Raw genomic sequence first — 27,259 nt, forward strand, 5'->3', positions numbered from 1 at the left:
CTTTCAGAACTCGAGGCATCAGCAAGTGCGTAGGAAAGTTACTTTTATGCAAAGTCTAGATCTAGTCTTTATGTTTTTGGATATGAACACCGTTGATTTTGTAATAATACTAATATGATACAAGCATATCTGGTGCTGTACCAGTTTCGAATCTTTCCCGTGCAATCTGTGTTCACAATAGTGCTAAGTTGATTTGGACATTGAGGCTTCCACAGATTAAGGGGGTATGTGATTAGTTTGTGGCAATGGCTGGGAGTAGATGTCACAGCTGTAGCTCCAAATCTCAGGCTCTTCCTTTGCATCTACGGGTGGATTTGCTGTGGAAGAGTCCACGGAGCCAGTGGTGCTCGGGATTGCTACTGGTTAACCAGTCTCTTCTCTGCCAGGTTTTATCTTTTGTGATTGCCCGGGGCGATGTTCAGACCTTTGATTCCCAAGCAACTAGAGTTTTAGGAGGGAGGAGTCCTGAGGTTTATAGATTAATATGTATAGATTTTTATCTAATTAGGTGAGAAGTCCTGAGAAAAGTAGGGGAAAGGGCATGGAGTCTGATGAAATTTCTCCAAAGAAAAACATTGAGCACTGGTGTTCTGTTGTTTCTCAAGTTTCATCATTCCAGGTGTTATCTGGCATTTACGATATCATCTAGGGAAGAGGATGATGTCTCAGATGCGAAAGATTCAATATTTGCATGGGGAAGACATATGCTCTGAAAATGCTATTACCTATCCTGTAGCCACCAGTGAGAATTAGTGTAGTGATAGTTGCCCATGAGTCTCAGTGAGCAAACCCTGGCATCAACTGGCATTTATTGTTCAAGCTTTCATCTTCATAGATACGTATTCTCCAATTCATCCACAGATTCAGTGTAATCCAATAAAAACTCCAGTTGAATTTTTGGAGGGATTTGACATATATTCCTGAAATATTCCCCCCCCCTCCCTTTTCCCCCTCACTCCGGTTCAAGCCGTTGTTTCTCAGTCTAGTTGTTCAGGACACAGCTCCCTGGCCCATGCTGGTGTTATGAGCTTTGCGCTACCCCCAGCTGAGACAGTCGGTCACCAGCTGTCGGTCAGCTGCCCGCTCCTGGCAGCACACGGTAGCCCACGGCAGCGCACAGCAGCCCACCCTGACCTCCGGCTTGCTCACAGCAGCCCAGTTCCAGGGAGAGCTGTTGTTCACAATCTTATCTGCAAAGGGTGTAGCTCACTGTCCCATGTAGGAATCGGACCATTGACCTTGGCCTTAGGAGCATGGCGCTCCAACCACCTGAGCCACCAGGCCGGCTCCCACTTTCTGTTTATATACTATTATATTGTTCATGGTGTACTCCCCAAAGAAAGGGTCTCCCCTTACCCCTCATCTATGCAAGGTCACCCATCCTCCAGAGCCTGACTCATCCCCACCAGACATTTTCCAGACCATCCACCACAGTTCACTTCTAGACCTCTAGAATTGACTTTTCTAGAGAGTGTCATATTTCTCAATAGGCCCTAGTCCCGATTTGTAAATTCCAGGCTCTATGTGACAGCTCTGCAAATAGTACCATCTCCCTCATGCCTCCTGTCCTGCTGCTGGCACAATAGGGGTTGGAGGACAATTAGAAACTCTCTCACTTCTTACTATAGCAGAAACTTCCATTCTTCCTGTATTGAGTCAACAGATACAAATCAAATATGCCTCCTACTGTGTTTCCCCGAGAATAAGACCTAGCTGGACAATCAGCTCTAATGAGTCTTTTGGAGCAAAAATTAATATAAGACCTGGTATTATATTATATATTATATTATATTATATTATATTATATTATATTATATTATATTATATTATATTATACTATATTATATTCCCAGTCTTATATTATGGTAAAATAAGACCGGTCTTACATTAATTTTTGCTTCAAAAGACGCATTAGAGCTGATTGTCCGGCGAGGTCTTATTTTTGGGGAAACACGGTATGTAGAGATCAATACACAAATAATTATTCCTTATGTGAAGTAAGAGCTGCTCATTTTTTCAGGCAATAATTTGTAATGGAAGGAAGAAAGAAAACGAAGAGAAAAGAAAAGAAAGGAAGGAAAGGAAAATGGAAGGGAGGATACAAAATCCTGGATTCGGATCCCAGAGTGCTGTTTTTTTAAACATCCTAACCTTTAATTTCCTCACCTGTAAAATTGGAATGATAATTTTAAGTATCCTAAGGTTTGCTGTGAGAATTTAATGAGATAATTTGTAAGTAATTATAACTTGGAAAATACTCAATAAATGTTAGTAATTGCAGTGGTTAATTTTATGTGAAAGCTTGGCCACAGGGTGCCCAGATATTTGCCCAAACATTATTCTTGGTGTTTCTCTGAACGTGTTTTTGAAGGAAGTTAACACTTAAATCGATGGACCGAGGAAAGCAGATTGCCCTCCCTCTGGCGGGTGGGCCTCATCCAGTCAGTGGAAGGCTTGGATAGAACAAAAAGGCTGGCCCTCCCTGAATGAAAGGAAATTCCACCTGTCTGACTACCTTGAAGTTGGGACATTGGTTTTTTGTTGCACTTTTGATATGTGCACATTTTTGTGTGTGTGTATTATGTGCCTCAATAAAAAGTTTTTTAAAAAATGTATTAGGCATTCCTGCTTTTCCCAAGGGTCCTGCTTGGCCACCTGGGCAACTCGGGGTCCTCTCTCGCCCTGTGTCAACCACATCCCCACTGCACTTGTCATGCTCGGGGACCTTTCAGCTCCTGCTCCAAACATGCACCCTGCCCTGGGGTGCACAGCTCCCTGCAAGGTTCAGTCTTCTGCTCTCTCTGCTTCTCTCTCAGCACGGCCCTGCCTGGACATCTGGCCTTCACTAGCTCTTCCACAGTTCTTGTGAATAAAATGCTCTCCATCCCATTACATTTTCACCTGAGGAAAGTATTTACAAATACTTATAATTTTGAATTCACAAATTCTCACTTCGTCTCAAGGGAATGGATTAGAAGAGACCTGGTGCTCCCCAAACAGACAGGTCAGACACATTTCTTCATCTTCCTTCCCCTCGCTGCTTTCTTGTCCTTAGGGAAATGAGATGCTAAGGACCAAGGGTGGGAGTCTAGTGATTACACTTGTGATTCTTGGGATTGTCAGGGTCTGCTCAGGCCTCACCATTTCTGTGCCATCGCCCTTACGCCTTGCATGTGGTCACTCTGAGGCACATGTAGTAGGCGGGCTTCCAGAGGTCTCCATGGGGATGAAAGTGCAAGTTGCCCGCAGTTTGTAATTTAGCCACACACCCTTTAGTAGCTGCCTCCCTTCCTTCTCTCCGTTCTCCACAGACCTGCAGGGCCCCTAGGATCATCTCGCGATTCCATGTAAGTCCTGGTCTCAGTGTTTGAGTTGGGAGGGACACAGACAAACCACGCTGGTGATAAACCTACACGCACGCCCTGTGCTGCTATGTACACACACGCAATGAGTTATATTAGTGTGTGGTGGACACACCCTAAGGTGATCCCCACGAGTCACACCCTTCCTCTGAGAGCAGCTGGAATGGGTGACTTACTTAGAGTCAACGGAACAGGGCAGAGGGATGGGGTAGTCACTGCTGTGCTTCTGTGACATTTTAGGAGAAGGAGAGTCTCCGTTGACTTTGAAGAAGCAGACGACCATGTTTGAGATGCCTCTGGGGGTCCTGCAAGGAACTTGGGGTGGCTCAGATCTGGGTCTTGCCTCTGGAGAACAGCCAGCAAGACAACAGGGACCTCTCAGTCTCGCTGTTATTCTGATCATTGGAGAGTGGTCAGGCCACATCCAGTTGCTGCATTTGTCCAATGTCCCAGGAAAGGCACTGCTGGCTCAGGTGGTGGCCTGCAGCCACCAGATGAATTCTGCCAATGCTCCGAGTAGATTTGGAAGTGGACTCTTCCCAAGTTAAGCCTCCGGATGAGAAAGGAGCCCCGCTGACTCTATGTTTTCAGCCTGTGAGACTATCAGCTAAGCCACGCACAGGCCCTGGACCCATGGCAATTCTGAGGCAATACCTAGGTGTTGTTTTAAGCCACTATGTTTATGGTAAATTGTTAAGTAATAGAAAACGATTGCGTTCTCTGTGGAGCCCTGTTCTGTCAGGTTTTACTGGCAGGAACTCTAGTGCCTCCAGGTCTAACTTTGCTCTTTAATTTGTTATCTGAGGACAGCCAAGATCATTACTTTTTCTTGTTCTGAATTGGATGGCCCACCAATTCTCTGGTGAATAGAAGATTCTCCAGCCATGCTTCGCTGTAAATTTTTTTCTGGCGGGCCTGATCCAGCACGTTGTGGTCTTGCCAAGGTCAGGACCAGGCCCAGGTTCACAGGACTTTGTTCCACGGCACATTTCAAAGTCTGTTGGCTTGTAACCTGATACAGTACGTTCTTTCTTCTTCCTGAGTATGTCAGCAACTTAATTTACAAAACTGGGCAGTCCTCTAACATGCTCTAAGGTGAGGCTCTCTCCTTCCTCGTCCTCTAGGAAGTTATAAGAAATCTAACAGCATTATTTGGTAGCTTTCTATAGTTTCAAATACTGTTTTACAAGCTTTCAAGAACGGAGTCAACCAACTTAGCCTCCTGTTGTTGTTCATGCTTTCTGAGAGCTACTTAATCTAGCATTTCAGTACTGTTTCCAGTCAAGATTAAAGTATTTTTTTCCCTGTGGATGGGTTGCAAGTTGGAGTGAGGGGGGAAGATTTTTCCGGTATCTCAGCATTTCAATCAGGCCAAATGGAGTTTTCCACTGACTGCTGCCTCTGCCTCCCTCTTTTCTGTTGGCTGGACCAGCTTGGACAGTAGACATGCTCCTGAAACCCAGGCTGCTACTGCGTTTGCTTGTGTCTGAAGAAGAAGGTTCATCTTTTAAGAAGTTCAGAGACAAAGGTTTCAAAATCTTTTTAAAAATCACTTTTACCATGTTTCCCCGAAAATAAGACTTATCCGGGCCATCAGCTGTAATGAATCTTTTGGAGCAAAAATTAATGTAAGACTCGTTATTATATTGTATTATATTGTATTATATTATATTATATTATATTATATTATATTATTATATTACATTACATTATACCCGGTCTTATATTATATTAAAATAAGACGGGGTCATATTAATTTTTGCTCCAAAAGATGCATTAGAGCTGATCGTCTGGCTAGGTTTTATTTTCAGGGAAACACAGTAAGGTTATTTCCCTGCTCTATGATCACACTGAAAGTTAGAAAAATAATTATCCTAATAAAGCTGTATTCATCTTATCTTCTTCTGTGAATAATTTTGCAAGGTACTTTGACCCATTAAAAAAAGAAAAAGTCTTCGGATGGAATCCTTTCAAATTCAGTCCATCACAGTCCACTGCTCCTCAAAAAATCAGCAGTGGTTGTAAGCGTCCATGCCACCCAGCTACACGGATCCATCACAGAAGCTGACTGCGGTCTCAGCGACTGACCTGCTGCCCTCGCTGTCGGTCTCACTGTTATTCTGATGGTTGGAGAGTGGTCAGGCCACATCCAGGTGCTGCATTTGTCCAATGTCTCAGGAAAGGCACTGCTGGCTCAGGTGGTGGCCCACGCATGGGCTTTAATCTCCCCACTGCTTCAGGTTCCCCTCTCATGCTCAGCCAGTGTCCCCCTGAGAACAAGCACAATGTTGAGAGGGCTGCTTACAGAAGTGTACAGAGCCAGCCACACGCTGGGCTGCTGCCCACGCTCACTCTCCAGAGTGCACCCCTGCTCTGGAAATGCTTATGCAGACGCTCCGCCTCTTACTGTGAATCAGGACCTTTAATCAAGCCTCAAAGAACTTCCTATGAAATCCTTGTCCCAAGACGCTGACTCTGCCTGAGGCAATAGACAGTTGCAATACCCTGAGAGTAGCTATTCGAGTGTGTTATTTCTTGAACTAGAGATTTGCTACATGGGGCCAGGGACACATGTCACTGTGTTCCCAATTTAATACCTTCCTTGACAAACAATGTTATTAAATCTACTCAATCATCATTTAAAAAGTCCCCCAGCCCCCATTTGACAGACGGGGAAACAACCTCAGAGAGGCCGAAGGAGCTGTTCAAGTTCACACAGCTATTCACGGACACAGCTGGCACTAGCACCCAAGTGCGTTTGACAAAAAAATTCATGTTTTGTCCTTGTATTCTGACATAAAGACTTGTCTTTATGAACCTAAACACTCACAGGTGTTTCTCAGACTAGAGCCATGCACCCTGGTGGAATAACCTGAGGAGTTTGCTGGTTCTCGGGGGGGGGGGGGGGGGGGGACTTCCAAAAGTATGTTTTTTTTTTGTTGGTAATGTGGCAGGGGGAGGTGGGGGACAAGATCATTTTCTGTATGGGCTTGATTATGTTCCGAGCGGTCTTGAGATTTTCAGGCTGTATTTGCCTTTGTGGTAAAAATCCATTGGCACCAAGTTGGACTACTTTAATTATGAACTAATGGAGAGAACACAGTCTGCCTTCTTAGGTAACTCGGTGTAGGGTAGAAGCCAAGCGTTGCTGCAGGGCTTTCAAAGAAAGAAGGCTTTGTTGTAGTTCCCAGGAGAAAAGCGAAGTGATATGTGAGCCACAGAGTAACCGCTGAGTTCCAGAAGATCCTGAACTGCAGCAAAACATACCAGACTCCTTTTGTCAGCCTACTTAAGTTGCTTTAAACCAACATTCCCTGTTAAGTCACATTAATGGGAATTTGAAGTTTATTAGATATATAGCTTTATGTCTATTTACTATATCATTTTTCTTGGTTTTGATAAGAGCTATAAGCTTAAAGGGTATATATACCTATTTTAATGTCTGTGCATATTTATCACAGGAAGATCATTTTCTTATACACTGGGAGACAGAATATTTGTCCCTATTGATGAAGTTCAATTAATCATTTTTCTTTTGTTGCTTGTGCTTTTGATATTCGACCTAAGAATCCATTGCCAAACCCCAGGTCATGAAGATTTACCCCAGGTTGTCTTCTAAAAGTTTGATGGCTTAGCTCTTATATTTAGGTCATTGATACACTTTGAGTTGATTTCTGTATATGGTGTGAGGTAGGGGTCCAATTTCATTCTTTTCCATGTGGAAATCTACTTGTTCCAGCACCATCTGTTGAAGAAACTATTTTTTCCTTATTAAAGGATCTTGGTGCTCTCATGAAATATCAATTGGCCATAGGTGTGTAGGTTTATTTCTGGACTGTCACCTCTACTCCATTGGTTTGTGAGTCTGTCCTTATGCCAATATCACACTGTTTTGGTTACTGTACCTTTGAAGTAAGTTTTGAAATTGGAGAGTGTGAATCCTTCAACTTTGTTTTTTTCAAGATTGTTTTGGCTTGCAGTTATGTATGAATTTTAAAATTGGCTTTTCTATTTATAAAAAAAGACTATTGGAATTTTGATAGGGGTTGTGTTGAATCTGTACATTGCTATGCCTCCTCAATGGATTATTAAGGATTACTGACATTCCATACGCATAAAGGAAAATCAGCAGCTCTAATATCAACCCAGCTTTCTAATAAGACAAGTAGCTGCAGGTCCGTGTTTGGGAATGTGCTCCCCTGCACACGCATTCCTGCAAACTGTTGACATGTCAGCAATTTCAGGGAAGGTGCCTGGTTATGGCTACATCACCAAGACTGTTTAAAGTTGGTGATGCTTTTCCGTTAGAACTGTTTTTAAATCTATTTGAAATATTTTTTTAACACATTTATAGAATGACTGTTAGATTTTACTTTGTTTTGTGTTGGCGTATCTGCTCCTTGTGACTTATTGTATTTTTATTTTCTTCATCTCTACGTCTTTGTTGTCATGAAGTTTTTTTTTGTTTTTTGTTGTTTCCTGGAGAGTGTAAATGAATATGGTGGGTCACGGTGTCTTTTCTCTCTCCTAAGTGCCATCGTCAGAAAAAACTGAGAATTTCTACCTTTCGGGAGATATTGTCATCTATGTTTCCTTTGAGTTCTTTTAGTTCTAATAGATAATATCACAGAATCTGGCACTTAATCCAACAGGGTTTTTTTTGGCTCACATCAGTCTACTAATCTCCATTTATCGACCATCTCCATCATGGAATCTGATACTTTTGTGTTTCTCCACCCAGAAAGAACCCTCTTAGAAGCCTGTGGTTGCTTTTGCTGAAGTAACTATGCGCTTTTAAAGGATGACCCTTCTCCATCTGTCTGTCATCTTGTCTGAACTCTCACTATGAAGGGATTTTCCTTTGGGTTAACTACCTTTTTAATGCTTGGGGGGAAGAATACATTACTTCTGATGTTTTCCTCTTTGACAACCAGAGAGTGACAAGGATGTGATGGGAGGAAGGAAGAAGAAAGGAAAGGAGAAGAGAAGGGGGGGGAAGTGCGGAGGGCCAGTGCTCTGTCTGTTTTATTTTCCCTCCCTTCATGGCACCCTTCTTTCGACAGCTGGTCTCAGCCTGCTGAGGTGATGGGGAACCTTCTCAGGTTTTAGGGTGTAAACTCTGCGTGTTGACTGGTTGGCAGTGCCACATGGGTGAAGCAAGTTGCCATCCACATATGGCCCTGCCACATGTCCTCCCTTCTCTGGTGGTGTTTCCCTTTAAGAAATGCAAACGTGATTGTACCAAAGCCACCCTCTTATGATTGACAAGTCTGTATTGGTTCTTCTTCCACTGCCAACGAGATTCCTGACTGAGGAGTCATACAGCTGCATGAGGGCAAAATGACCTCCTCAGTGCTGGAGCACCCACTTCATCAGGAATCAGACCTCACAGGCAGAGACCCGAGCAAGGCCCCAGGGGTGGTTGGTGGCAGGGGAGACCAGCTCATCTCCCCTCCTAAGCTGCAGGCTGCACAATTAAATAACCCCCCAGCCAGTCTCCCCTGCTCGGAGGTTGCGCAGGCATGTCACCTCCATCTCTCCTCTATTCAAATCAGGGCTGCAGCTGGGGAGAAGCAATTCTGAGGACGTGGGAGGCACCGACTGGGAGGAAGGAGGTGAAGAAACACTTGGGTGGCTTTTCTGAATCTTATTTCACCCTTTTCGTCCCTTCACTACTGAACTGGAACAGAGCAACCTTCTCTGCAGACAATCGTCTGTTAAAAGATGGCCCCGGAATTTGTAGCCCACATCAGCCTAGTGGAGACTTTACTGTAAACGTTCCCCATGACAAAAGGAAAACTAAGCAGGTGGCTGAGGAGCAGGATGTGGGCAATAGAGAGAGGGCAGAGGGGTGCAGCAGCGGAAGGGGCTAGAGGCTCATTCCTGAGTTTCTTCCTCCCGCCTGCAAACCTTTATCTCTGATGGACAAAGACCCCAGTCTTTCATCCGTGGGGGCGGGAGAAGCACACTCCTCATCTGCTTGAGACAGCTGGGGGTGCGGAGCTGGAGAGAAGGGTCCCGTGGAAAGGGACTGTGGGTGAACATTCAGAGCTAGAAGCCCCTGTCACACTGATGTGGAGGTGTCCGCCTCTCAGCCCAGCAACGTCAGTACAGTAAGAACCTCATCAGCCTGAGTTACACTGTTTACTTTCTGAGACAGTGATCAGATGGAGCTGGCACAGCAGAGCAGGAAGTGGAAAGGGGCTTGTGCCCGGGCTGGCAGAATGTCCGTTCTCGCACTACGGCCGGTACTTGCACAGGAAGTGTTGGCGCTTGTCACATTCATTGCTGTTCCAAGTTAAAAAATCTGTAACAAAATAAACAGGCATTTCAGTCCATCTAGTCCTTCTCTATTGAGCTTGCCAGCATTTTCTGGGTGTTGTGCTTGGAACCATGGAGAAGTTGCAGTGATGGTTAATCTTATGTGTGGACTTGGTTAGGATGTAGTGTCCAGGGGTTTGGTCACACACCAGTCTGAATGCTGATGTGAAGGTATTTTTTTTTTAGATGTCATTAGCATTCAAATCAGTAGACTCTGAGTAAGGCAGATTACCGTCCATTATGTGGGTAATTTTCCAATCAGTGAACTTCTCTAGAGTAGAGATTGAGGTCCCATGAAAAGGAGGGAATTCTGTCCCCAAACTGCCCTTGGACTCAAGACTACAACCTCAAAGCTGGCAGGCAAATCCATCTCCCTGTGGATTTCAGATTTGACCGCCCTGATGAATATGAGCCAATTCCTTAAAATAAATCCATCTTTCTCTCTCTATATATATGTACATTCGATTACTTCTCTCTCTCTGGAAAACCCTGACTAATACAGTTACTAACTTTGCTAACAGGAAGAAGTATGGTTTAAACGTCACACACAAATGCAGAAGCTCCCCGCCAGTTCTGCTTCTGAGCGAAGGCCGGGCTCCACACAAGCCCCTGAAACCTGGGTGCTCGTTTGTGTATCAGACAGGATGTTTTCCGGAACAGAGGGGTTGGCCTTTCCTCAAGTCCACAGCTGAGGCTCTAAGAAGCTCCTGTTCGAAGTTCAATGAATTAGAAACTGCTGAAGCCAGCCACGTCCCAACAGGCCATTCATTTACAAAGAAGGACAGAGAGCAAGGAGGACTTTTGAAGGACTGAAGTCTTTTTGAGACGTCCAACTCTGCCCCTTCCAGAAACCAAGCTCTACAGACTCCTTTGTCATCCTGGGGTTTCTGTCGCAGTGACAAGGCATTAGCTGTCTGCCTGGGCTGACCTACAGATCTAGTTCTGATGCCAGGGTGGGTTGGGTGGGTGGACAAGGGCCTGGCGAGAGAGGACACGATGGCACCACAGGAAAAGCGGGGTGAGGCACGCCCCCTCCGGCTCCTAGATCCCAGGAGGTATAAGGGAATGGGTCCCGTCCCTGCTCGCATCCATGGGGCGCAGAGCGAGGGCCACTGAGTGTAAACAAAATGGAGACTACAAGCTTTCTGGGAACTGTCATGGTGTGGGGTAAAGAGAACATGGCACGAGGCTTCAAACAACCGAGGAGAACACACAGCCGGCTCACCCATGGGCACTCACCTAGGGAGGTGTCTGCTTCACTCTCTTGCTTCCAATCTCAAGGTCACGAGAGCCATGAGTGAGCCTACCCCTGATAAGCACTTCACATATACTGAGCTGATCGGGACCATTAATTCTCCCCTTTTGTAGAGAGGCATCTGAGGCACAGAGGGAAGAAATCTACTCAAAGTCACCGCCCAGCTCAGCGAAGGAGTTGGAACCTCACCTCAGGCATTCAGAGCCCATGGTCTGGACCCAAAGTATGTGGAATATGAAATTCGTTTTAAAATTGTAGAACCCTAGTGATCATGATTAAGGGTCTCAAAGTGAACCAGTGGATAAATCCGGAAGTAGGCAAAAGGCAATTTTCCAGAGTCACAAAAGAGTTACACTGGGATATAAAAGAAGACTCTGAAAGGGCGAGGGAAGGCGGAACAGAATAAAATGCCCTTTTAGGTTATTTTTAAACAGATAAAAAAGGAACAAGTCCAGTCACACAGACCTGCACATACACAGGATGTGTGTGTGTGTGTGTCGCTGTGTGTTGAGATATTAATACTATACTTTTGAGTCTTAAAGAAACAATTTAGTCCCTGAGTCGGTGGGGCTCACTCTGTTATACAAATACAAAATGACATTGATGGGGGCTGAGGGGAAGGTCCTTTGAAACCTGACCTTCCACCAGTTTCTCTCTAATCCTTGTTTCATTCCCTGTGCTTTTCTGTCTGGAGAGCCTGTGTTCTGATAGCTCAGAGCTGGGTTGAGTGAACGTGGAAAGGAAGAGAGGCCAAAAGACCTGGTCTTCTCAGGGACACATTAGGCTTGTGGTTCCCACACAGGCACTTGGCAGATAAGAATGTGGACAAACAGGGAAAAGATTTTTGTTGGAGATCTCAGAATCCAGTTGAAATCTCAGAATCCAACTGCTGGTCCACTGCTTTCCCCCCAAGTTGGTCCGGCCTCCAGCCCGAGAGAGTCTGTATCGTAAGTCCTCTGCGATCCCTGGAATTTGTATTTTAAAAATGTTCCTCACGCGAGTCTCATGTGCCATTGAGCCCCTCTTTAAACACTTCGAGTGCTGCAGCTACAATGTCCACTTTTGCTTGGTTAACTCTGACGATCGGTTTCTCACTGCTTTCCAGGGGAGCACATTCTATTTCTGGATACTGCTCAGCGCTCAAAAGTTTTGTCCTTACTTTGGACAGAAACCCCCATTTTGGTAGCTTCTACGTATTGTCTCGGTTGTGTTCCTTTCATCTGAGCTGACTGATGCCTTTAACAGCAGCGGTTGTGGTCTCTGTGAGTCTGTGAAAAGTCCTTCCTTCGTCTGTGATAAGATGCTGTTATCTCTGAGGGGCTTTCTGGACCTGGCCTCAGAGTTTGTCTCCTTGTGTCCCCCATTTATCCTTTGCTGTTAGAATGTTTTCTCACTCTTTCTTGTGTGCATATAAACTGTATTCCTCAGACAACAGTAAGCCCTTTGCACCTGAGCCCCAGTACTGGGGTCCTCAGCCCAGGCTCGCTGCTTGTCTGGGAGGGAGTCCTGGCGATGCGGTGATGGTCTTCTAAACCCACGGTGATAGTCTCTTTGGCACCGAGGAGACTTTTCATCTTTAATGTTCTGTTTTCTTGTTTCACAATTGAAATCTTACATATCACTTACTAGCTGTTGTTCTCAAATGGGAGTGATTTTGCACACTCCGTCTCCCCCAGTGGACATTTAGCAATGTCCGGAGACATTTTTGGTTGTACCAACCTGTGTGTAAGGGGGTGCTCCTGGTATCTGCTGATGAGAGACTATTACAGGAATTACCAGCCCCAGTGTCATGAGCACCAAGGGTAAAAACTCTAACTTATTGGCATAAAAAGCAAAGAATGAAAGCAGGCAAGAGAAATGAGGATGCTTAACTGTGCCGCCTGCAGCTGAGGTCCTGGGCACTGGGTTCTGGGGATGAAACTCAGGGAAACAAATGGGAGGGAGGAATAGGGCAAAAGTGAGCTTTCCAGGGCTCGTGTGGGGGAGCCTGATTGTAAAGGAGTAAGAAAGGAGTCACACATGTGCTAGCTGTGGTCTGGGCTTCCCCAAATGTGACATATTTCCCCCTCATGGCATATACTAAGATTTAAAAATAAATACATTTAAGAAAAAAGTGATTGGATTTAAAGAAAATATTATGTAAAAAAACTGAACAGCTGGTACATTGATAATGCAGATTGTAAATGGTGACCAAGGATGGAAGGTTGGTGCACAACGTTTGTGACAAGGCCACTGCCATGTAGAAAACAAGAGTTGCTGCTATGAAATGGAAGGAGAGGGAGAGATGTTCATTTTTGCTTTTAATGGATAAGAGATGGAGCTGCCACTTGGGGGGAGAGGGGGCATGCCGTTTTTTACTTACTGTTGTAGGCGCTCATCTCAGCACAGTGCTTGTTTCCACCCACGGACTTGCCAGACCAGGTTCTGTATAAATACATGGCCCCGTCGATCCACCGCCACTGCTGCCTCTGCAGATGACAGGACGTGGAAAACATGTACAGATCAGCCTCCCCACCGGCTCCCAACCCCCTGTGGTCCCCTCAGGCCCCTTTAAAATGCAGTTTTCATTGTAAAAATTGGGAAAGTGCAAAAAATGTGTAAAGAAGGGAAAACAGAAAAGTCACTTCATTTGACCACTAAGAGGAAAACATTACTGATATTTTAGCATATTTACTTCCGGAGTAAACAATTTTGTCAACCACAAGAGTTGTATGTGCTAAAAAGGTGGGGCTCTTTAAAATACATATGCAGCTTTGTAACTTGCTTTCTAAACATTTTTTAATGGTAAGGGATGTACCACTTAATAATTCTCCTGTTGATGAATGTTTATGTTGTTTCCAGGTGACAATGATGACACAGGATACTGCTATGAACAGCTTCGTTCATAAAGCTGCTTCTGTGCTTAAAATTATTTTCTGAGGATACCAGTGGACAAAGGGCATGGATATTTTGAGGGTATTGATATGCATTGCCACACAGCTCTCCAAAATAATTCAGCTGGAGGAATTTACATCCCCACCTACTGGGCAATTGCTCCATATCCTGCAAAATACTATTCACTACGAACACAGAGCAAAAGTTTGATAAGACGACAAGTCAAGTTAGATGTTATTTTCATTTGCATTTCTTTGATAACGAGAGACAGTGCGCATTTTTGAGAACATTTATCCGCCACTTACTTTCCTCAGTCATAAGTGTAAAAAAATTAAATTACAAAAACTATCTGGTAGAAATAGATGTAAATATTTATTTTATCTCTAAATGAGGGAGTCCTGACTGATAGCAGTATGAATATATAAAAATGTAAAATTAATTGTAAAAAATACACAACATCTATGGCCATGTTTTATCAAGAAACAGAAAATCGGCGGAACGTTCTCTCTGTGCGCTCCTTGTTTGCTTGGGGTAACTATAGAAGCCCCACAAAGAATGTGTAAACTGCGATCCCACAGGGACCTCAGTGACCAGCCCAAAGACCTCACATGCCATTCGTCACAGGGGGGTTTTAATGAAGAGTAAAATGAGGGTCCAATAAAAAAAGCTAAGGATAACGTTAAAAATATAACAGCATCTAGGAAAAAGCTTAGCTGAAAATTTCCAACTTTAAGTTCAGATCGAACAGGGAATTAATTAAGCTGGGTCCCACAACGGGTCTCAGTCTCTCTCTGTGAGCATTTGTGTATATATATATATATATATATATATATATATATTCATACGTACTTACACTAAGTTCTTTTTTTTTTTTTTTTTTGGAAGGCTCTGAAAATCTGGCAATTTCGTGTCCTAAGGTTTGGGAAGTGTTTAATTAGATAGAAGGTTTGTACAATGATGCCATAGAAATCATATCTTCCACTGAGAGCCAGAACTGGGACCCTGACTTTGAGGCTTTGTCCCCTATCAGAAGATGGCATGTGACTGAAGATCAGTTACGTGTGCCCCTTGTCGGGAGGCCTGGAGGTCATTTCCCAGAGAGGGGCTATCTCTCTGGCTTTCCCAAGGGGGCGTTTGTGGGCCAAGTCTGAGGTTACCTTCTGTGGGTCGTGCAGGCCGATCCATACGGGCAGGGTTCTTTGGTAGCCACCTATGTACTCTGCTATGGTGTTGGCTTCCTTTAAATTCGAGATGGACGCCAGGTGGGCTCCGTTTCCAAAGGACTGACACTCGAGCTGTGGGCGGGGGGAAGTCATGTTAATGACATCTTGAGATTTAAAAGCATAGCCCTCACCTCAGAACCCTAGTGTGCCAAGCAGTGTGGAGTCACATAGCCCTCCTCTCCTCCAGAAGTTGTGATCTAAACCCCATAGAAGACTTCCTGTCACCACGGGAGAAAACACAAGTGCCACAAGTGTCAGGTCTCAGAGGAAGAGGCAGTTCCAGGCAAGGTCACACATTTTAGGGTCCTGCTCTTGCCACTTATTTGTATATGTGACCTTAACAAGTCACGTCACCTCTCTGAGGCGCAGTTGCCTTATCTCTAAATGGAGAAAATCATTACTGGAAGTTGATACAGAATTACATAGGGAGTTATTAGGAGGCTGTAATTGTTATAATTACGTGTTATCACGCTGCATTTCAAATAAATCTAAGGAACCACTGATTATAAAGTGTGCCATTCTCTAACCTGAAACTTAACTGCCTGATTAAACAAGGCAAACATTTTATATGTACACATTTAATAGGTAGATGATAGAGATACAGACTTTATTTTACGTTCTTTTGAGCTTATGTTACAGGATCTGCCTACGTGATAAACCTTGACTTTAATAAAAACATGGTTTGGCTGTGGTTGTATTCCAATGCGCTTGCCTTCAGGCTCCTGCTTGGGATTAGATGTGGTTACTGCTTAATGCTAATTAGTCCTCATGCTTGCGATAAAAGTTACAATCCCAAAATGCTTTTATACGCGGAATTTCATTTGACTTTCAAATTTGTGAGGCATGGAAACCAGATTACCAGTTAACAATTAGTGAGTGTGCCAGGCACAGAAAATTCCTGGGACAGGAGAGGAAACAGTCTTGGAGTGTGTCAAAGTGATATTTTTCCCTCCAGGTTCACGACGAAGCTAGAAAAGAACTCAGACCTCCACCTCAAGTTCAAGACCGGATCTACCTGTCATTCTTAGTGTCCCTTCCATGGGCTTCCAGGAGTCTCGAGAACTGAGACTGGCCATTGGTATTAGCCAGGAGTCACGGAGCAGCAGCAGCCATGGTGTCGACTTGTCGGGTCCTTTCCCAGCACCTTCTCTGCCCTCCGGTTCTGGAGTGGTTAACTCTGCCCGGGCTTGGTATCAATCCTGTGGACCGTTTTTGCCTGGACAAGCTGAATTGAGTGTCTACCGCATGCTTTCAGCAAGTTACGAGTATTTTGATAAATCCTCCTGACAACCCCTTGAGGTAACAGCATTACCCCCATTTTACAGCAAGGAAACTGTTAAAGTGAGATATGTCTGGCAGAGTCGTGATTTAAGCTCAGGTCTATAGTCCTCCAAGGCCCCAAGAGCTTCCTCTTTGTCTTGGCAGAGTTAGTGTTGGAGTCTCTGGGGACAGGCCTTCAAATGTCTTTCCAAACTTCTTCAAGTTGCTGCCCAAGAACTGAGGAGAAAGTCCATTGCTCGCCATGACTTCTTTTTCTTTCAGTGGACAGAGTCTGGGGAACCCTGACTTTGTTTAGCCTTTTTCTGGAGACTGTCGTTCACATCAGCTCAAGAAAGTGTTGCATTAGGGCCGACTTCCCTGGGTTTGCTCTGCTAGTTACTCTCGCTCGGTATAATCTTGGAGAAGTCACTTGTGCTCGCAGTGCACTGGAATTTTCTGTTTAAGTGCCACAATCTAGTATTAATTCTGCACTTTGTAAGGCCAGAGATGGTTTTTGATCCTCAGTAGCTGTCATGGGGGAGGTACCCCATCATTACTGAATTGTTCCTGTTCAGGGCTTCTGAGGCCATTTCGGGCCCCAATCTCACCATGTTGCCCCCCGTGCTTCCTCCACAGTCTCTTCAGTTAAACAACCACAGCTCAGAGAGATAGCAGCACTGGCTCCCCAGGCTCCACTGAGGAAACTTATTTTGACTGGCTATTTGGGTATCTCTCAGAGAAAGCCTCAGTGAAATAGAACCGATACGTTTGTTGGGTGTAGAGACGATAAAGCCTCCCGTTTGTTTGGACTTCTTCACTTTCCGGCAGGTGGCGCTGTGGCCGGTGCTCCAGGCCTGTCTACACTGGTTCTCTTTCTGGTAAATCTCGTACTGCAATTCAATTATTCTTTTTGCAAGTTCCTCATCTTCTCCTCCTCCTTGGATATATGTGTTCCTGTCTTCCTCTCTGACAGCGAACTCCTGGAGAGTAGGGGCTGTTTCTTGTTCACTTTTACATCTTTGCAGCCCATCGAAGGTCTGGGCCTAGAGCACGTGCCCCATCAGTGCTCACAAAATTGAATGAGTTGAACACACACAAGCCTCTTCTCTCCCTTTCACCAGCCAGGTCACTTCTCAAAATGCCAAGGAAGGACTGTTGATTCTGAGTCAAGCGTGTCCTGGAGCTCTGGGTGACCCCTTGCTTTAGAGAAGGCAGCACAACCATAGGCCAGATGTCTTACCTCAGCATCAGACCAGTTCCTCAGCTTCCGGAAGTATCCATAGCAATTGGACTTGTAATAAAACCATCCAGTAGCACAGCTGGGCCTCATGAGGATGACTGCACATAAATGAAAGGCAATGACAAGTTATGATGGCAAAAACAGTCAATTCTGACTGGAGCCAGTTTACGGACCTAGAACCCCTTGAATGCAAGGGATGCTGGGTGCCCTTCGGACGGACCCTGGCACACTGCCAAAAAAAAAAGGTATACTGTTCATCTTTCTCCCAGCCTTCTCCAAAAGGAATCATGGCCTTTTACTGAGGTAACTGTACATTGGGGAAAGGAAATATTCAGACCTTGTGGGCATTACTAGGCACTGGCTCTGAACTGACACTAACTCCAGGAGACCCAAAATGTCACTGGAGTCCACCAGTCAGAGCAGGGGCTTACGGAGGTCAGGTGATCAACGGAGTTTTAGCTCAGGTCCACCTCCCAGTGGGCCCAGAGGGTCCCGACACCCATCCTGCAGCTATTTCCCCAGTTACTGAACGCATAGCGAAGTAGACATACTCAGTAACCGGCAGAACCCCACCCTGGTAGTGAAGTCAAGCAGACTTAACTCAGGCCATCGCAAGAGTGGACGAGGGGCAGACACTGGTGGCATTAGGCATGACAAGGAGAGAGAGGCATTTTGGGCCAGGAAGACACGGGACGGGTTTGACGGCAACGTGGCTGGAACTTGAGAATAGGTGAGTCAGTAGCAAAGGGAGGGGAACGCTTTAAGCAAAAGGGGTGGGTGAGTAGAGGAATGGAGGCAGGAATGTGCACGACATATGCACAGAAAGAGCAAGCATGGGTTTGCGTCAATTATCTGTCAGGCAAGCACAGCCAGAAGGGAAGGAAAGAGAAGGGCCTAGAGGCCAAGGAAGCCGTCATCAGAGAGGCGCGGGCTCTTGCTGCTGGGTGACTGGCAAATGGGCCGCACCACCAGAGTCATTCCGATTGCCTGTTTGACGAGCAGAACCCTCCTGAGAGACAGAGACGCATAGCCCCATTATTTCACCTCTGTTAGCGTTAGTTGTCTTGTTTGCACAATGGGCTGCCAATAGGTACCTTCCTCACTGGATTCTTGGCAGGCCTAATGGGATTACGTCTGAAGACTGATTAGCATAGAGCCAGAATGTAGTAATTGTTCAATAGTTAGTAGCTACCTAATAAATTACCGCTATTAAAACAATAATGTAATCACTATAACCGGTGTAGTATTTTTGAAAATAGTCACTGGATGGAGCATTTTATCATCCACGAATCGTGTTGCTCTTTGTCATCCCGCATGTGATTGCTTCAGTGATGGACCAGCACAAAGAAATCGCTGCTGGGGCAATAAGGGTAATCATCTTGACCACCAGACAAGAGAGAAAACTCCTTTCTCAGTTCCTGGTACTTCCCTTAGGTGTAAGATTGAACTTTTTCCATAAGCCACAGTGCAAAGGACGTATAGGATGTGTCGTAAGAGAGGTTCCCCTGAGACAGTAAGAATAAGTAGAAAGTCTCTCTGCAGCTGGGAGGCAGATTTGTGGAAAACTGATGAAAAGACCAGGGGTGAGTGTTCTGGCTTTACCTCCTCCAGGAGAGAAGCCAGGGAGCTTTGGTTTAAGCCCAGAGCTGGGTGGCCTGTGTCTCACTTCCCAGGATATAGTTAGGGCAAATTTCAAGGCCCCTTAGAGAAGCCAGAATCAGAGCGACAAGAAACTACCTGATCAGTTGGTTAGAAACAGCCATGGAAAGTGGCTCCGTGGGAAGGGCCGGATGAGGGGCAGCCTTTCAGAGCTGCTCACACACTGGCCTGGTTCAGAGAGGGGGGCTGAGTTCCCCAGGTCCTGAGTGGGCACAGACGGTTGAGACAACTGGTGGCTGAAGCAGATTTGGTAGCCGTTGGTAGATGCAGCTACCAACATGATGCCCAAAGAACCCTGTTTTCCTTTGTATTTACTTCCAGTCTCTCCTCCCCCTGGCCAGTGTATTTTTCCACTGGAAGAAGTGCCAGGTGACATAGGGCATTGGATGCCCTCAAGAGGCCCTCTTCTCAACAGAAGTGCCACTCGGGCATGACTTCTTTGCTCACTCCACCACATACGACGCCCAGCAAGGCCATTGAATGGCACCCAGGACCAGGAGCCAGAGCATCACTTAATCTTGCTGAGTGACCTTGGGCAAGTCCCTACCCTTCTTGGGGCCTCGTTTTCCTCATAAATAGAACAAAGGAGTCACACCAGATGAGCCCACATTTCACTTCCTTCCATTTCAGATATTCGATGATACTTATTCTTAGCGCACTCATGCAATTTTCTTCACCTGCCTTTTCTACTGGTGGATTCTAGGGCTCTGCTTCCCACTTTCTCGACATGTTACTTTATACTGGCTGCTGGGTCTGTACGCGTGGAGGAGCCATCCCTCCAACGAGGTTGTAAGTCCCTGGCAAACTGGAATTCCTGATAGGTTCCAATAGGAAAACAATGCGTAAACATTGGGCCGTTCTAGGTGTCAGGTGCTTTAAATACCTTACCTCTACCTTTCATCATAAACTTGCAAAATAAGTATTATAATCTACAAGTAGTTGATGCTTTAACTCTGGCTCACAGTCATACAAGGTTGGAGTTTGTTTGATTCTGAATTCCTTGCTTTTTTTTTTAACCACATCACATTGCCTTTTATTCCTGCCTTTAACATGATATTTTCTGAAGTGCCTAAATATTTTTTGGGGTGCGGGGGGGGGGTTGGCAAATGAATCTGGCTATGCCATGGGAGCTGCATGAACATTGGCTGTGGGCTCAGTTCCAGCTGAGTGACAGGTACTCACCACCCAGGACGTCAGTGCTGACTATACAGTTTAACAGAAGGAGCAGCGGCACGCTTCTAGAAGCCATCAAGTCCTCTTCTTCTGGGACAGACGTGCTTTGGAGACTGTGACTAAAAGGATCTCAGAGCCCTTGTCAATTTTTCCTTGAAGCTCCTGGATTCACCTAGATCTGCAATCTAAACACATTTGCACGGGTGAGGCGGACCCGGGAATTCAGATGCCAAATCACACATGGAGGAAAAAAACATCTTTTTCCGGAGAAACCCAGATTATACAATAAAGGGCATATCAAGATCAATGTAGAAATTAGGAAATTTCAACTTATGAGGTTTTGTTGTCATCTGCAAGGTCTGCGCCAGTGCCAGGGACCTAACTGTACTGGGCTGAATAGTTTAAAAGTCTGAATGGAGGCATTTGGTGTCTTGTGGAGAGCCTGCCCCTGCTATTCTCAGGAGAGCCAGCAGAGGGCGATCAAGGCACGCTTTCTCATGGATGAGGCGTAATGGGCTTCCTACAGCCAAGTCAATGAAATCAAATCGGTCCCAACAGTGAATTTTTTGATGTTAGATTTAAAAGTGACTATATGGTCCAATACCCACATTTTACAGATGAGAAAGCCTGAGGTTGATGGGTCTCAAGTCATTCGTTCATTGTCACACAGCCACAACCCAAGTTTCTGACTTCGGCTCAACCCTCTTTCCTTTACACTTAGGTGAAACCACATTTTTTTAAAAAGAAAATAACTTATAACTTTGTTATCTTTTCCCATCACCAAACAGTACATGAATTATTAAATGATCGATGAAAACCTAGAAAACAGGAAGTAAATCCCATCTCCCAGAGATAAACAATTTAGCGAATAGCTTATAGAAATTTCTCTCTCCCTCCCTCCCTCCCTCCCTCTCTCTCTCTACACAAATGGAGCCACATAGTTCTGTAACCTGGTTTTATTTCTCAGAAGTGGATTGATTGTAATGAACCCTCTTCCACTCACATAAATTTTATGCAGTTTTGTTTCTCTCTTTAGCAAAAATTCACATACACAGGGTTACGACTTCACAGAAGCTGCATTTTGTCACAAGGGTACATTGGCTAAAACGCCCTCCACACTCCACTAACAGTGCAGGAGAGTGCGGGTCTCCCCAAACCTCGACGAACACCTAATCTGTCAATTATTTTTCTTGCTAATTTTGGTATAAAGAAAAACCTCATTGTTTTTGTTCGCATTTGAAAAAATACTAATGAAGTTGAGCATCTTTTTATGTAACGATTAGCTTTTAAATTTTCTTTTGTGGAGTTTTGATTTACAGCTTTGCACATTTTTCTATCTTTTTTTTCCTCTGGAATCGGTGAGGCCTTTTGTTGTATGTTCATTGTCTTTTATATATATATTTCCTAGGTTGTATTTCTCTTGTTTATGGTTCTCATGCCATACTCAAAATTTGAAAAATTGTCATATTTATCTTCTCCTTTATAACTTTTGGAATTTATATCAGAAAAACTGGCCATCATCACCCATATAAGATTAAAATATCCACCGATATTCTCTTCTATTTTCATCCATCTGACATTTATTTTAGTGTAAGCATGGGATTAGGTCTAAGGTTTTTCCCTAAATAATTCTTAAGATGGGCAATTCGTTAAATTCTCATTGAAGCATGCTTTACGATCCCAAAATCAGGATACATGTTCTAACTCCCAAATAATAGACTGTTCAAGGGGAATGATGGCACATGATATTTAAGATAGAGACTTTCCTGGAAAATCTACAGCTTAGCTTCATATTAGGGTCCACATGGTCTCTCCTACACAGGGTTAATAAAGAGGAAAAACGAAAGGATGAAATGTGTGGCGCTGTGGTGACCTCCCCTTCTTTAAATCATTGCATTAACCCTGCACTCGTCTGACAAACTTCCCTTCCAAAAGTGACAGAGGTATTTTCAACGTCCTGAACCCCCCCTTTAAACACAAATAGTAAGAACTTCTTTGTCAAGCCGACTGTCTGGGGGAAGAGAGGTACCATATCTTCGAGTAATTTATAAATGAATCTTCACAAGCTGACAGTCACTGAATGCTCACCTCTTATCTAATTTAATCGTCATAACGAGGCCACACGGCGCAGTTCTCGTTAACTTATTTCACACGGGAAGACACTGAAGTTCTTTAACATTAAGTGACTTTCCCAAAGTTTCACAGCCGCTAGATTGCAGAGCCATGATTTAACCCAACACTGTGTGACACCAAAGCCAATGCTGTTTATAACCGGGTGGGGAAAAAAGAAAACAAGTCATTCAAATAAAAACAAAAGCATGACTAACATGATCAGAGCCGTAAGTTGTCCTTTCTGGCCCAGTGAATAGCTAGCAGAGGAAAACAGATGTTCAAAGAAAGCCCTCTGCCCTCAACTGCATGGAGTATTACCTGGTCGTCATTCAAGCTCTCAGGACCCTGCTTCCTTCAGCATCCAGAGGCAGCCCAGGCAGTGTCTGGAGTTCTTATACCTTCTTCCCCCCAGAATTATACGACATTTGTTTTAATCATAGAGCAATCATTTTGTTTAAAAATAATCAACCATCCATAAAAGTCTTATCTACAGTTAAAGTGAACCATAGGAAAGACGGCTTGAGAATAGATCTAAATTGCGTTTTAAATAAGCAGGAGGAAAACCTCTCCCTATTTGCAAACACAATCTTTTCTGTACGTGCCACGTTATCAGCACCGGCAATACATAGCCTGTAATCTGTTAGAGCCCCATCTTCCTCTGCCCTTATGTACTTTTTCTTCTGTCTCTCCTTTGATCCCTTTGTGGGGTTGATTTCCTTTATTTCTCCTTCCTTTCTATAAAGATGCCCCACTTCGACTCTGGAGAGTCACATGTTTCTATCCTGGCAGAAAGGATTTGCGGTGTTCGGGGACTGGACACAGGTTATGTCCCCGTGCGATGACCTTGAAAAGGTCATACAGACTTTCTCTCTAAAGCACCAGCCTCACCCCACGCAGCATGTACCACCTGGCTCCTCTCACATCTGAGTTCCTTCTCCTTGTTCTTGAAACACAGGCAAGGGAGTCTTGTCCTAACACAGGGCAGTTATACCCAAAATAGCTCACACTGATAAAATATTTAGTAAAGTGTTTTCACCTAAATCATCAAATGAGGTTCTAACGGACTCCGTGGGAGCCACGCAGGACATGTATCCCCCATTTCACACCCAAAAAAGTGTGCCCAGGTTTCCAGTGATGGTCAGTGGTGGAGCAGGACATGGATTCCAGGCCGTGTGACTCTAAATCTAGCTCTTGTTTGCTGAATCCCAGTCTTAGTAAGAAATCACCTATTTGGAAAGGGCAGAAAGATTCCTGACATCTCATCCACGCAAGTGCAGGCTTCATCCACACACCATGCAAGGTCATGCTTCCCTGTCTTTTATCGCGTCATTGTTCTTACAGCAATTCTCTTCACTTTCGTTGTTTGGTCATGTTAATTCACCTTTTAGTGAATAAACTCAGTAATGTTGAATGCTATCAAGTGCAAGAATGTGTGTGTGTGGGGATGTGTGTGTGTCGGTGCAGTGGAGAAGGGAATGAGAGGTAAGGCAAAGTAAAAAACGACCCATCTGTTTCCTGCCCTGCTCTGCAGGAGTTTTCTTTTTCTTTTTTTCTTTTTAATTAAACTTTATTGGGGTGATGATGGTTAGTAAAGTTACATAGGTTTCAAGTGTACAATTCTGTAATCCATCATCTATATATCACACTGTGTGTTCACCACCCAGAGTCAGCTCTCCTTCCGTCACCATATATTTGATTGCAGGAGTTTTCAATGGTCAGTTTGATTTGGGTCTCAGGTTCCTTTTGGAAGCTTTTTCTTATTGTGCTCCCGCCAGCAGAGACCCCTTTCCTTGTGCTCGCCTACTGTATGCTTGTATTGAAATTCTGTTCTCTGCTATCTTGTTTTGTTCTTTTGTTGCTTTTGGTTTATATACCACATGTCAGTGAAATCACATGGTTCTCTGCTTTTTCTGTCTGACTTATTTCGCTCAGCATTACACTCTCAAGATCCATCCATGTTGTCACAAATGTTCCTATATCATCTTTTCTTACTGCTGAATAGTATTCCATTGTGTATATATACCACAGCTTCTTTATCCATTCATCTATTGAAGGACACTTTGGTTGTTTCCATGTCTTGGCCACCGCAAACAAACAATGGAGCAAAGACAGCCTCTTCAATAAATGGTGCTGGGAGAATTGGATAGCCATGTGCAAAAGAATGAAACTGGACTGCTATTTGTCACCATGTACCAAAGTTAATTCAAAATGGATCAAAGACTTAAGCATAAGACCTGACACAATAAACTGCATAGAAGAAAACATAGGTACTAAACTTATGGACCTTGGGTTCAAAGAGCATTTTATGAATTTGACTCCAAAGGCAATGGAAGTAAAAGCTAAAATAAACGAATGGGACTATATGAAACTTAAAAGCTCTGCTATCTTGCTAATAAATCTTTAAGCTACTTCCAGTCTGGAATCATCTTGATAACCTTATGCTCACGACATTCTAGTGCTAAAAAAAACAGAAACCTAAGAGAGAGTAGTTGCTTCCAAACCTGCCCTTTTCTTCTTAGGTGTTTCCTTCTAGAGGACATGTAACAGCATGCCTATCTTTTTTTCTCCCACAGGCAAAAGCTTCACTTAACTTTCTTTTTTTTTAAGAATACATTCATCTCTTTCTCAGAGAGAAATGTTTTATTTCCTCTCTTGGAGGGATTCATGCTCTGAGCCCACTTGAAGCTTCTTACCTTCATCTCTGTGGTGATTCTACTTGACTTCTTTAAAAAGCACTTTTCCAAGTGGAAACTTTTGCAAGGATGTATCTCTATAGATGGATGGTACATTTCTGAAAAGAGAAGAGTGGTTAAAAATGGTTAGACCAAAGTGAATTTTCTGCTGGAAAACAAAAATATGATCCTTGAGATGTATCCACAAATATTCAGTTAGCTCTTGTTAAAGAAAAAGAAAGAACAGACCCCACCCAGGTAGAACCACTTGCCCCCAGGACAGCAAAACAAGACTTAGTTGCAGTTTTCTCTCCTCTCAGGAGTGGCATTTTAAACGGGAATTTCCTGATCAACGGTGAGGTCATCTGCCTGATAAGACTCCTGTCCCCCTTCCTCCAAAGATGGTGACTTTACTGGAAACAACCCTTACTTTTGCTAATAACTTTCCTGGCCCACCCAGTTTCCTATGAAAACCTTCCATTTTACACAACTCTTCAGAGCACACCCCCTATTTACTATAATAGATGGGATGCTGCCCGATTCATGAAACCCAATTAGATTTTCAAAGATACTCAGTTAAAATTTGTTTTTTTAACACTCTCTTCAATTGATAACATGCTAGTACAACTGCCCAGTAGGATTTTCTGTGATAACGGACATGTTCTAATGGGGGCTATTAGTACCACACACCACGTATGGCCATCAAGCACTTGAAATGTTGCTAGTCACACTGAGGAGCTAAATTTAAATTTTTATTTAATTCTTGTCAATTAAATTTAAACAGCTACCTGTGGTTAGTGGCTACCATATTGAACAGGAAAGACCAAGAAGACGGAAGCAGATTTCTTGTAGAAACAAGTGGATGTGAAAGAAAAGAGAAACTGTTCTTATTTGTGAGGAAGCTCAGAGACAGAGGGAAACCTTGGAGAAATACATCCTGAGAACTTGAAGGAATTCTGGGGGAAAGCGTAGAATGTGGATTTGACCCAAATTTAATTAGATCTCCACGCTGACACCCAGACTGTACTTCACTGAGAAATCTTTGTTATATCTGCAGTATGTTTTCTGACTCCAGTACTCCTGATTGAAGATTGGATGATAGTGACCCTTTGCCCTCCTCCTCAAATGACCAATGAACTCCATTTTCAAATAGTGGAGCATCTCACTGCGTCTGAGGTCAAGGATATCCTTTGAGGTCAAGGATAAATCGTCTCCAGCTTTGGTGTGATGGCAACTCATGTAGTGCCCATGTTAACTCATGAACAGTTTTTACTTTACTGTGGGTGCCTATTGGAAGTTTCTTGAAAGGGTTGATTATTTTTAGACATCTAAACATTTTGATACTTTCAGATGGGCATGAAAAAAGGACCTCAGCCAGGCAGGGGCAGCGGGGTGGGTAGCACCTACATAACAGAATGGGTCAGTGTGAGAAAGATCAAAGACAGATGCTTTTAGGAGAACGTGAAAAATGAAGTCTGGTAGAGAGATTTGGGAAAAACCTAAAGTGACTCTACAATGAGAAGATGAATCTTAAATTTTTTTTTAAATTCTAAATTCTAAGAAAACAGCACACACTATTTATTATTAAAACAAAAAACAAAAACCTCTTGAAAAATTCCTCCTCGCCCCCCTAGGGTGCAAATTTTTTACAGTCTTGGACTTTGTCCTTTCATATTTGACAGAGATATTGATTATGATCCCCGCTGTGAGCAAGTCCTGTAACATCCCACAAAACTGGAACACATCCTATCAGCGGGGCAGAGGAAATGAGTCACTGAGCATGTGTTCATTAACTTTTACAGTTACGGAGAAACTCTGGTCTTGAGGACAGTAGAGTTTATGCCCACTCACTCAGCCCTGAAGTGGAAGACAGATGGCACAGAGCAATCTCCCCTCACATCTCCTGGGGAATCTATTATCTGTATTTGCAGAAAGCTCCACCAGCTAGAAAACATCAGCTGGTTTGCTCAGGAGGTACAAAGGAAGTTATGCCACAGAGATGAAAATTGAAAAGTCTATGCATGACTAGCTCCCTCCCTCTCACTCTCCCGCCCTCCCTCTCTGCTTTCCCCATGCTCTTCATGTCACTTTATTTCCTCTGTACTATA

The 27,259-nt window shown here is 44.1% G+C and overlaps 1 protein-coding gene across 1 annotated transcript; it reads right to left on the reverse strand.

The window, feature by feature from the left end:
• Window positions 1–9,494: 9,494 nt before the first annotated feature.
• On the reverse strand, window positions 9,495–20,677 carry REG4 (regenerating family member 4). Its single transcript, XM_019730575.3, has 5 exons — window positions 20,377–20,677; window positions 17,536–17,633; window positions 14,970–15,107; window positions 13,301–13,406; window positions 9,495–9,669 (listed from the first exon to the last, which is right to left on the reverse strand). Exons 1-5 carry the CDS (start codon window positions 20,441–20,443, stop codon window positions 9,602–9,604), a joined length of 477 nt encoding a protein of 158 aa, XP_019586134.3. The 5' UTR covers window positions 20,444–20,677; the 3' UTR covers window positions 9,495–9,601.
• Window positions 20,678–27,259: the final 6,582 nt, after the last annotated feature.

The sequence above is a fragment of the Rhinolophus sinicus genome, chromosome 7 (genome assembly GCF_057876585.1).
Source record: "Rhinolophus sinicus isolate RSI-liver-muscle chromosome 7, RSI-T2T, whole genome shotgun sequence".
Taxonomy (NCBI): domain Eukaryota; kingdom Metazoa; phylum Chordata; class Mammalia; order Chiroptera; family Rhinolophidae; genus Rhinolophus; species Rhinolophus sinicus.

Bases quoted from the DNA above. Each gene is read 5' to 3' on its own strand.
- REG4 (XM_019730575.3), bottom strand. From the start codon at position 20,443: ATGGCTTCTAGAAGCGTGCCGCTGCTCCTTCTGTTAAACTGTATAGTC. The intron at 17,634-20,376 runs GTGAGTACCTGT...ATTTATGTGCAG, and splicing joins CAGCACTGACGTCCTGGGTG to TCATCCTCATGAGGCCCAGC. The intron at 15,108-17,535 runs GTAAGACATCTG...CCCCGCCCACAG, and splicing joins GGAACTGGTCTGATGCTGAG to CTCGAGTGTCAGTCCTTTGG.